The 11,050-nt window shown below is 53.2% G+C and overlaps 1 protein-coding gene across 15 annotated transcripts in view; it reads left to right on the plus strand.

Annotated features, from left to right (window-relative positions):
- SHROOM2 (shroom family member 2) overlaps positions 1–11,050 on the plus strand; it is a 547,407-nt gene that overhangs the window by 98,501 nt on the left and 437,856 nt on the right. For 13 of the 15 annotated variants that reach the window (XR_012504818.1, XR_012504820.1, XR_012504815.1 and 10 more), the window contains 3 exons: positions 2,484–3,002; positions 4,064–4,235; positions 9,927–10,199. Coding sequence is in view for 3 of the 15 variants with exons in the window: in XM_074359684.1 (XP_074215785.1) it covers positions 2,484–3,002; positions 4,064–4,235; positions 9,927–10,199 (964 nt within the window). In the remaining 12 variants the exon portion in view is untranslated. The remainder of the gene's footprint in view (positions 1–2,483; positions 3,003–4,063; positions 4,236–9,926; positions 10,200–11,050) is intronic. The other 2 variants (XR_012504817.1, XM_074359683.1) reach the window with 1 other exon arrangement.

Here is an 11,050-nt window from a genome sequence, read left to right on the forward strand (position 1 = left end):
GGAAGTCACTCGTAATGTACGGAATGAAATGTCCCCGTCCCTAGAGGGTGTTAGCAGTTCCTGGTGGCCTGAGCGAGTGGACTCCCACCTCATCTCCCTCCCGGTCCCATCTCTTTCTCCTTCTCATTCCCCTGTTGGGGCACCAGCCAGGGTGCAGAGCAGCTGCCTGAGTCGGTGCACCGCACCTTCCCGAATTCAGCAGGTGGCCTCTGAGCATCTCCTAGCTGCCCGGCCCCAGCAGGGATGCGGACGAGGAAGCAAGTGCAGCATTGTAGCTGCAGGGAATTTCACAGTAGTCATTCACTCCCAGCAAAAGTGCACCAATCCTGTCCCCAAACCAGGAAGCTTACTTGTAAATCTTTCAAAATTTTAAGGTTTTTGTTTTTACTACCAAATGGAGATGGTGCACAGCAGTATCTGTCAGAGTTAGGGATTTGATTGCTCCCAGAGCGTTCCCAGGAGTTTTCCTGAAGCCCGTTTCTGGGTTTAGGAGGCGAGGAGAGCTGCTTCGGGGCGTTTGGGCAGTGTTACCGTCACCTCGGGCGTCTTTGTTTAAGAACCTCCTGAGTGGGCAGTGTACTTTCTTGGACCCAGAATGGCACGCAGGCTGAGGGCTCCCTTGTGACTGGGTGTGTGAGTGGAGCCGGCTGCACTGTTTGCTGTCGGGGGCTGGGCCTCTGTGGGCAGCGGGCAGCTCACCTGGACGGAGTCACTGCTGCAGAGGAGCCGCTGCCTGGAGAGGTGGACGGGGCCGGCACCCCTACGTCCTCCGTCCCTTCTGGTCCTGCCTCTGCGGTAGGAACCGCGGAGATCTGCTTGCGGTAAGGTCTTGTCTGCTGTGTTTTGTCCTGATTTTGGAGAAGAACTTCATCAGACTTTCTGAATGAGAAAGTCTGGACAGGTTTCAAGAGAGAGAGTGTGTGCTTACAGATGCTCAGAAAGAGATGCTTTGTTGGGAAGTCTAGGGCAGCCTGCGGAGGGGTTGTTTTGGTTGTTTTGTTTTCTCCTGATACGCCTTCCTTTGCTGGAAATCAAGTTTCTCCATGAATTGGGGGGATGTGGAGGGTGCAAATACAGGCTGACTTTAAAAGCCACTCACTGGTGATCAGGGCTTCTAAGCGCGGAATGAAAGGAATGGAATGGAGAGGGCTTCTTGTTTGTGTGTTCTTGCTTGGATGAGATGCCAGAATTTTCCTTCTGACGTTTCACATATGTCAGTGGTACTCTCTGCAGAGTTACAGCCTTTTAAAATTTATCCACCAGGAAGGCGTAACGGGCTATATATGATTAAACCTAGATAAACGCATCTGCTCTCACTGGTTTCTACTGGAGGGGAGAAGGAAATACAGGATTATTTCATTTTAGCCTGCATGTCACACACTTCTGAACAAGGGAAGAACCATCCTGTGTTCCCTGCCACCACTTAGAGAGGGAGAAACAGCCTTCCCGGTTGAGCACCCTCACATCACTCCTGCTGCATAAAGTTAACGTCCATCAGGGGGTCATTGTAGAAATGGTCTCAGGCTGAGTTAGAAACAAGTTGGGAGTTTGTGGTTGTTCAATTTCGGCTGGTTTTTTCCTTCCCTTCCAACCACCAGCAGAGGGCGCTCTTTCTCCAGTCTGTCCTTTAAAAATATCCGAGACAGATTTTCATCCTGGTGGCCCTGGTCCACGGGGTCCCGGACCAAGCCCTGTGCCTCCACCAGGCCGTTTCTTTCCATTTTCCTTCTCTGATCTCTGGGTGCTCCAGGTGTCCCTGACGCTCCTTTCACCCAAAAACTCGTTTTAAAAAAGGAGTCTGTGTTTTTCACGAGTCACTTGAGGAAAACACACAAGTCGTGTGTCCTATGTTTGCTGCTGGATCCCGGTCTCACAGGCATGAGATCCATGCGAAGGGCCCCGAAGTGCAGGGCCAGTGGCAGGCAGTGGGGCAAGCCTCTGAGGACACTTCCTGTTGGGCCGGGGGCTCAGTGTCCACTCAGATCACAGCCACCCCACGGGAGTCCTCGGCCACCTGGAGAACCACGTGGGCACTCGGCTTTGCGAGACGCTGGCCAAGGCACTGATGAGGTTCTGTGAAATAGGCCTGTCCACCGCAGGGTTTCTTAACAAGAACATGTCACTGAGTGGGCTTGTTAACACCGGCTCTGCCGCTGACCTAAGAGCAGGAGAACGTGAGCCCGCCCTCCTGTGTGCCGGTCAGCCCCTGGATGCACCTTCTGGCCCCTGTAGGTGTGCGGGTGCCTCTTTGGAAACAGAAGGGCACCTGGACACCCACGAGGGTCAGCAGACTGAGGTGGGGCAGCAGGCACTCCGGACCTCGTCCCCCGTCCCGGTTGTGTGACCGGAGGCTCCCTTTGCTGGGTTGGCTCCCCGTGGCCTGCAAGGGGACGCATGGGGACCAGCCAATCGCTCTGGCGATTTCTCACTCCGGCTGTGCCCGGGTGCAGAGCGTCCTCAGCTGACGGCCCTTCTCCTTGCAGAATCGAGCGGGTGATGGACAACAACACCACGGTGAAGATGGTGCCCGTCAAGATCGTGCACTCGGAGAGCCAGCCCGAGAAGGAGAGCCGCCAGGGCCTGGCCCGCGCCCCGGAGCCGCCCGCGCTGCCCAGTGGGCTGGAGCGCGACCAGATCAAGACGCTGAGCACGTCGGAGCAGTCTTACTCACGCTTCTGCCTGTACAGCCGCCAGGGCGCCAAGCCCCCGGCCCCCGGTGCCCCGGCGCCCCCTGCCAAGGACAGCCGGGCCTCCCCGCCGGCTCTGGGCTACGTGAAGGCCAAAGAGAGGACTGCCGAGGACCTCAAGTCGGAGGAGCTGGCCCGCGAGATCGCGGGCAAGGATAGGTCCCTGGCCGAGATCCTGGACCCCAGCGTGAAGATCAAGACCACCATGGACCTGATGGAAGGCATCTTCCCCAAGGACGAGCACCTCTTGGAGGAAGCCCAGCAGCGGAGGAAGCTGCTCCCCAAAATCCCGTCTCCCAGAAGCACGGAGGAGAAGTGAGTACACGCTGTCCCTGGTCCTGCCTTGCGCTGGGCATGTTCTGCCCCACGCCCCCTGGGTTACGAGGACCAGGGGCATGTCTGTCTATTGGTTGTTGTGATTGCTCTCTGGGGACAGGGTTCCGTGAGGACTGCCTGGTGCTTAGCCATTCCTGGCTCCTCTGTGACCCTCCCGAAAGGGAGGCTAAGGTGCGAAAGGCCCCGCTCTTCAGCACCTGGCAGAGGTGTGAAAATGCTGCAGCTGGAGGCCAGCACGTTCGGGTGATGCCCTCAGGGCTCCTCTCTTGGGCAGTGGTTCTCAGCCGGAAGCGTGCTCCCCCCAGGGGCTGTCGGCAACATCCGGGTACAATTCTGGTTGTCACGACTGGGAGAGGGGCTCCTGGCATCTGTCTGGGTGGGGACCAGGGGTGCGACTCGCCGTCCCACGGTGCTCAGGATGGCCCCCCAACAGAGAACGGTGCAGCCCCGCATGTCACCAGTGCTGCGGTTAAGGAGCCCGTCCCAGGAGGAGTGAAAGTTCAGGCTCCTGAGTGTCTGTTTATGAAAGAGGCTCTTGTTGTTGTTGGTTCAGCTGAGGGGAAGACCTGGCTTTAAGTGGTTCGGCAGCGAGCACTTTCCAGCCTCTGTCACTGAGTCGTCTGCCCGCAGAGGTGTGCCTGGTCACATCTCCTGTGGACGTACACGGTCTCCAGAAGCATCACTGGTTGACAGTGGGCCAGAGGCCCAGTGAAACACAGCAGCAGAGGAGAAATGGGCCTGGCTGGGCCACCGCAGGGGGCGGCGCATGTGGCTGCGGGTACAAAGGTGCACGTTGAACTTGGCGCCCGTGGCCCCGCTCACAGATAGCAGCTCATGACTCCCTGTAGACCTCAGGTTCCTGGTGAAAACCCTCCCTCCCAGGCGGGGCCCTGGAGAACCCATTCGGCCGGGTGTTTAGTTCTGACGTGCTCACCTACTCTTCCCCGCTTTGCTGCCTTCTACCCCTGGCTGGCGTCCTGCCGTTAGAGCACCATGGTCACGATCAGGGCTGACTGACGTTCTCGTGGTTTTTGACCCAGGAAGGAGGAGCCGAGTGTGCCGGCGGCCGTGTCCCTGGCCACCAGTTCCGCCTACTACAGCACATCCGCCCCCAAGGCAGAGCTGCTGATTAAGATGAAGGGCCTGCAGGAGCAGCAGGAGCCCGAAGAGGAGTCAGGCAGCGGCTTGGACCACGACCTCTCCGTGAAGAAGGTAAGGAAGGTGGAATTTGAAACGAGAGTGCGCTGGCTCCCAGGCGGGCGGGCAGGGGGGCAGCACCGGCTCCACCCCCAGCCTGGGCCCTGCGCCGCGGGGCGGGCGGCCTCTGTGTTGGGCTTGTATGCAGGATGCTGATGTCTGGGCCTGCACGTCCAGTGCTTTGTGGGTGAGTCTTTTTTTTTTTTTTTTTTTCTTTCCCCTCTCATGTTGCTTTTTTTTTTTTTTTAATTGAGTTATAGTCATTTTACAATGTTGTGTCTAATTCCGGAGTAGAGCACAATTTTTTAGTTATACATGAACATACATGTATTCATTTTCACATTTTTTTTCTCTGTGACCTACCACAAGATCTTGTATATATTTCCTTGTGCTATACAGTATAATCTCGTTTATCTATTCTACATTTTGAAATCCCACTCTGTCCCTTCCCATCCCACGTCCCCTTGGCAACCACAAGTTTGTATTCTATGTCTGTGAGTCTGTTTCTGTTTTGTATTTATGTTCTTTTTTTTTTTTTTTTTTAAGATTCCACACATGAGCGATCTCATATGGTATTTTTCTTTCTCTTTCTGGCTTACTTCACTTAGAATGACGTTCTCCAGGAACATCCATGTTGCTGCAAATGGCGTTATGTTGTCAGTTTTTATGGCTGAGTAGTATTCCATTGTATAAATATACCACTTCTTCTTTATCCAGTCATCTGTCGATGGACATTTACGCTGTTTCCATGTCTTGGCTATTGTAAATAGTGCTGCTATGAACATTGAGGTGCAGGTGTCTTTTTGAAGTAGAGTTCCTTCTGGATATATGCCCAGGAGTGGGATTCCTGGGTCATATGTTAAGTCTACTCCTAGTCTTTTGAGGACTCTCCGTACTGTTTTCCACAGTGGCTGCACCAAACTGCATTCTGTGGGTGAAGCTTCTGTTCTAAGATTGGGCCTCTCCACCAGGGTCTCTGTGCTGTCTCTTTGCAATGAGATCCAATGTCAGATTCGTTAAGTGGGCACCGTTCTCTTTCATTTTAAGATCAGCTGATACGTCCCTTCTACCACCCCTGAAACCCTTAACTGTGTGACTTTCAGCAAGGCACATGTCCTCTTTGAATATCAAATACCTGTAATGAGATGATCTTAAATCCTACCGTGGATTGTCAAGTTCTTTGTCAACCAAAAACATCATTTGTTCAACTCCAAAAACTCGTCCAGGGACTTGGGCAAATGGCAGTAGACAAAACAGAACAGAGCCCCTCCTTCCCTGAAGGTGCTGATGTGCTTACAGAGGAGGTGGACAGCCAGCACAAAAACCGACATACAGCACAGGGACCGTGGGCCAATCCCGGCCCCCCACCTACTTTTGTGAGTAAAGTTTTATTGTAACACAGCCACGTTCATTCGATTACACACGGCCTCTGACTTGTGCACCACAGCAGTAGTGTTGCGTAGTCGCGGCAGTGACTGTAAAATGGCCTGTCAAGTCTACAATACTCACTGTCCGGCCCTGTACAGAAAAAGTTTGCCAGCCTTTGATGTAATAGGTCGGGCAGAGAGGAATTTAAATCAGAGTGAAAGAGTAAAGAGAGGTGGAGTATGGTTACAGAGAGGGCTCTGATGAGCTGATGATGGAACAGAGGCCTGGAGTTGGGGATGTCTGGTTGTGCCCAGGGATGAGGGGGACAGCAAGTGCAAAGGCCCCGGGGTAGGAGCTTCACGGCATGTTGGAGAAGCAGCAGAGGCCAGTGGCAGGACCTCTGTGGACAAGGAAGAGGGAAGATTGGAAATGCGGTCAGGATGAAATAGTGTGGAGCCATGAGGTCACGGTAGGGACAGTGATTGCTGTCAGTGCCAATGTGTCATTACTCCCGGAGGAACTTTAAATCTTCATGGCATGTCAGCAGGCCAGACCTGTGACATCCAGGTGTGATTACCTGTTTTTTTACCAGAAGGACTTGGCGTAAAGGGACAACAAAATTGCTAAAGAAAGTGATTTTCGGATGATGGCATGTGCTGTTTATACCAGGGCTCTGAGGGTGCCTGCACACAGTCAGTACCAGAAAGCCAAAAGGAGGGAACCAGCATTTTGTGAAGACTTTCTGTGTGCTTAGCACTTTAGAAAAGGGTTTGGACAAGACTTTTGTAAAGGATTCTGTTGAAAGTTTCCTTCAGTGTCAGAGGTGGTTAAAAAAAATGCCATTCGTTGGCTTCAAATATGATAGACAGATGTGTTCCAGAAGAAATATCATGACCCACGCATAGAAGAAAATTACTTTCAGTTTAGGAAACAGTATCTTTTTTTTTTTTTTTTTTAACTCAAAATGGAAAGGAAGAGTGAGAGTTTTTTGGTCCTGGGACTTTGAAAGGCCCCCGTATCTGGCACAGTACCATTTGCTTGCTTCTGGTTGTGTTTTCCATATTCTTAAATAAGTTTTAAGGAAGTTTTCAATTATTCTCATAAAGCTAGAAAAAATGTACAGTTTGGACAACTTTAATTCAGTCTCCACCTGAGATGCAAAGAACTGTGTTCTTCACAACATGCCTGTTTCCGGTGATGTAACGAATTTGGGAAGTGGCGGCCTTGGTACCGCCTGCCTTATTCTGTCTGGCACCTTTTCCGATTTCCTTGGGGGCAGGGGATGCTGGACACCGCCTGGCCGTAGACGATTTAAGGTGAGTCCCGTGAGCGTGCCCTCCTGATGACCCATCCCCATGATTAAATTCTTAAGCTGATTTGACATTTCTAGCTCAAGTCAGCTTACTTCGGGCAGGTTCGCCGTAAGCAGCAGATGCTGCAAATCGCAGTTCTCTGTGGTGCCTGTGACTCATTAATCCTGCTCTTCGGCTAGTGCACCTTGTCTGAGCTCCCTCCTCCCAGTGCCCACAGGTCGGCGCTGTCATGTGCTCACGGAGTGTGCGGGGGCACAGGGGGACAGAGTGCCGAGCAGGTGCGCTTGGGAGAACTCGATCGGTCACTTGACGGGAAAACAGCAAGACCCCCTAAAGCCCCGTGCGCTGGACGCTTCCGGGGGCACCTCTGCTGTCGTGATCGCAGTCACTGGTGGTCACACAGCCAAGTTTCCCTTCAGGTGACCCCGTTTTAGGAGCACGGAAGCCCCCACGCAGGGATGCAGTGAGTGATTCTGGGGGCCAGTGGAACATGACACAAGGAAGGCCAGGTGTCCTCTCAGCGTCTTTCAGAGCCAGCATCTGCACTTCACATAATGACCCTTTGAGGAAGGAGGGGAAGGAGTTTGTAGTAAACATCTGTGCAGGGCAGTAAGGAATCAGAAAAGGAACTGGGACTCCTTCCAGAGAGCTCGGTTTCAAGGTAGCCCAGCTTTGTACTGTGGGTGCTGAAGGCAGCTCTTCCTGCACCAGCATGAAGTCCTCGTGACGATGATTGCTGAAGAAAGGTGAAACTGGAAAGTTGCCAATAATGCTGAGTAGAGCTCCTCATCCGTCCAGTCTCCTAAATGCTTGAGTCCTTCACTCAGGTTAGGGCTGGAGCCAGGCTAAGAATTTGGGAAGTTCTCCATCCCCGTCATCTAGTCTGTGCTTTTCCCTCAAGTAATGAATTCCTCAACTAGGGCTGCCTTCTCCGCTGTGGGATTTGAGGTTGACTTCAGTGGTCTTCCCAGGCAGGTAGCTAAGCCGACGCACAGATACGCGAGCGCCAGCATGCGGGCTCTCACACTCTGAGCGGAAATGTCAGCGCGATCTGGATGCATACGGTTTTCAATTCCCAAGGGAAGAAAGTGCTTTGACCTCCTGAGCTGGGAAAGCCAAAAGCAGTTTATAAATTCCACGTGGTCTTTTTGGAGAGAAAAACCTTGCCGGTTAATCAGCAGTGAGGGTGGCTATCCTGTTACCATTTTAGTCTGCCGGGTAGCCAGACATCCTGATAACCCCCAGGCAGACTGAACCAAGGGGAGGCAGCATCCCATTGAGAGCTCACGCCTTCTACATTCGTGGACCTTTTTTGGTCCATAAATACTAGATGGACATCCTCTCTCAAAGCATATTCCTGAGACAGTGATGACACGTGAGCAGGTACCGTGATGTGGTTCAGTGGGTCTCCCAAGGTGGTTTGATTTTTTTTTTTTTTTCTCCTGCCCAAATAGTCACTGGGATGGGGCAGTTCTGACCTAAATGGGGGCAGTGAACTCAGAGCAGCTTCTCCTCCTGCATTTGCACCCTGGTGGTTAGCGCTGGGGACAGCCCTGGCTGAAGGACGAGCATGGGCTCCGCGCTGTGCACGTGGGGCCTTCGTGTGTCCCGCCTCACTCCTGGAGGTGGGGCGACTGCGCCTCCTCTCCACTGAGCCCTGCGGGCCCCGTCTAGGGTCTGAGTCTGGAAACTGCCCCAGAGAAGGGGTGACGGCTTGTACTGTTCCCACGGTACACGGAATGTGAAAGTGTGTTGTTCATTCTAACAGAGTGACCTTCAGACTCCTGATCAGGCTTGAACGTTCCCATGAATTGCTTAATCTTCCTTTGGTGTGTGAAGCTGAGCACTGTTTGAATTTTCAGCCCTCTTCCTGTGGGCTCGCCCAGTGATGTGTCGGCCTCGTAAACCCTGATCTGCTGTGTCCATGGACACAAGACAGGGTTAGTCGAGCAGATCTCGCGCAGGGCTGGTGGCAGCGGAGTTCCCGAAAGGGCAGTGGCTCCTCCTCTGTGACTGTGCGCAGGCAGGCAACGTGCTGAGTCCACTGTCGGTGCATTTAGGGCAGAAAGCCATCCGTCAGCGTGAGAAAAGGGCTTTTCTGGACGACGGCTTACCGGCTGTCCTCCCTTGGAACTGTCCCTTTAGTTTTTCTCATATGTAATGACAGAGGAGACAGATAATCTGCTTTGTCTGCCCCTCAAATGAGACCATATGGTGCCGCCTCACTTCAGGATGGGGGCTGATTTAAAGGTCTTGTATGTGTTCATTTTTACTCTCTACAAATTAATCCTTTAGAGGCCTGGTAGGAGCAAGGAATGGGGAGCTGGTGTTTAATGGTCACAGTTGCAGTATTGGAAGGTGAAAAAGATGTGGAGGTGGATGGTGGTGCTGGCTGAAGAGGCACGTGAATGCACCTGGTGCCACAGGACAGCAGGCTGTGAAATGGTAACTGTTACAGTGTGTACATTTTACTGCATTGAAACAGATTCGCCATTTATTTGCAGTGTGGATCATGTTGAGATCGGCAGTTTATCCTAAAAGACTCTTGAGTTCACTGATACTCTTTATTTGTCGTAATGTTTAATTGCTAATTCTGCGTAGAGGACACTTTCTAATCCTGGAGTTCAGTACCAGATGTAAGACTCGGCAACTTCTGGGGGTATGAGTCTGCACATTGGGAACTTGCAAAGAATGAAGCACAAAGTATCACGGAGGCCTGAGGGTCCTTGCAGACACAGAGGTTGCCGTGGGGTTTACGGTGAGGAGCCCCGAGGGGCCAACTCCTGCCTCGTCTGCTAGGGCAGTACCGGGAGGAGAAGAGGGTTCTGTTTCACACCTAAAGGAAACACCCATGGTTAAACAGGGAGTCATTATCCTCCCCCTAGTCTTAGAGATCCTGTCACTTGAGGATGCAGAGCAAGGTCTCACGCAGGTTCCGCTGGGTCGCTCGCAGATCCCGGATGCGGCGATCTGACCCCCGGGTTGGCGGCGGCCCTAACGCGTGCCTGCCGCCCTGTGCCCGCAGCAGGAGCTCATCGAGAGCATCGGCCGCAAGCTGCACGTGCTGCGTGAGGCCCGGCAGAGCCTGCTGGAGGACATCCAGGCCAACAGCGCGCTCGGGGACGAGGTGGAGGCGCTCGCCAAGGAGGTCTGCAAGCCCAACGAGTTCGACAAGTTCCGCATGTTCATCGGGGACCTGGACAAAGTGGTGAACCTGCTGCTGTCGCTGTCCGGCCGCCTGGCGCGGGTGGAAAACGCCCTCAACAGCCTGGACGACAGCACGCCCCCCGGAGACCGGGTAGGTGCGCGCGGACGCGGCTGCGGGGCGTCGCCCGTCCTGGGCCGGCGGGCCCAGCGCCTGGGGAGCTGTTGACATGTAGGGGGCTCCCTCCCTCTCCAGTTGAGGGGCCGCTGTGAGCTTGTGGGGGACTTGACATCTTTTTTGTACCTTCGCACGATGGTTCCTAGTATTTGTCTCCTCCTTTTTCCTCACCACGGGTAAGTGTGTAAGGGGAGGTCGCCCACTCCCTGACACGCCGTCAGCTCAGTGGTGACGGTGACGACCGTTGCTGCTGTGACGCAGCAAGAGGGCAGAGGGCAGGCCAGAAAGAGTCTCAGGAAAGCTGGCCTCCGTTTTCTCCTCTCCTCTCCTCTCTTTCCGCGTGTGCAGCTAGACACACGTCTTGGTGGGTCAGGCTATCAGTTTCTCACGTGGAAGGTAACATCTCCCTGACGGGCTTACTTCGTAGGTCGGAAAGCACTAATACATCTAGTTTGCTTCTTGGCGCAGGGCCTTCAAAATGATCACCTTTATCATGAATAAGGCATGTTACAGTCTCTAAAAGTGGAGCCCGAAAGGCACCCCTCCCCTAGGACTGCAGGGGAGAGTGGTTTCAGGTTATGTAGAAGGACCTTGTAGTGTGGCTTTTGGGATGGTGGTTTTCTGTGCTTGGCCGGGTAATTACAACTGTCATTGAACATACTATATAAGAGTGTAAAAAGTAACTGGGGCTTTGGACTCTGATCCCCTCTGGGTTAAGCTCATATTCCACTTTGCTGTTTTTGCCGTCTTTGCCAGATTTATCTGAAAGAACTGAGGGAAGGAACGTGAACGAGGAAGAGACTTATTTGTACATCATTGAAATACTA

The sequence above is a fragment of the Camelus bactrianus genome, chromosome X (assembly GCF_048773025.1).
Source record: "Camelus bactrianus isolate YW-2024 breed Bactrian camel chromosome X, ASM4877302v1, whole genome shotgun sequence".
NCBI lineage: Eukaryota > Metazoa > Chordata > Mammalia > Artiodactyla > Camelidae > Camelus > Camelus bactrianus.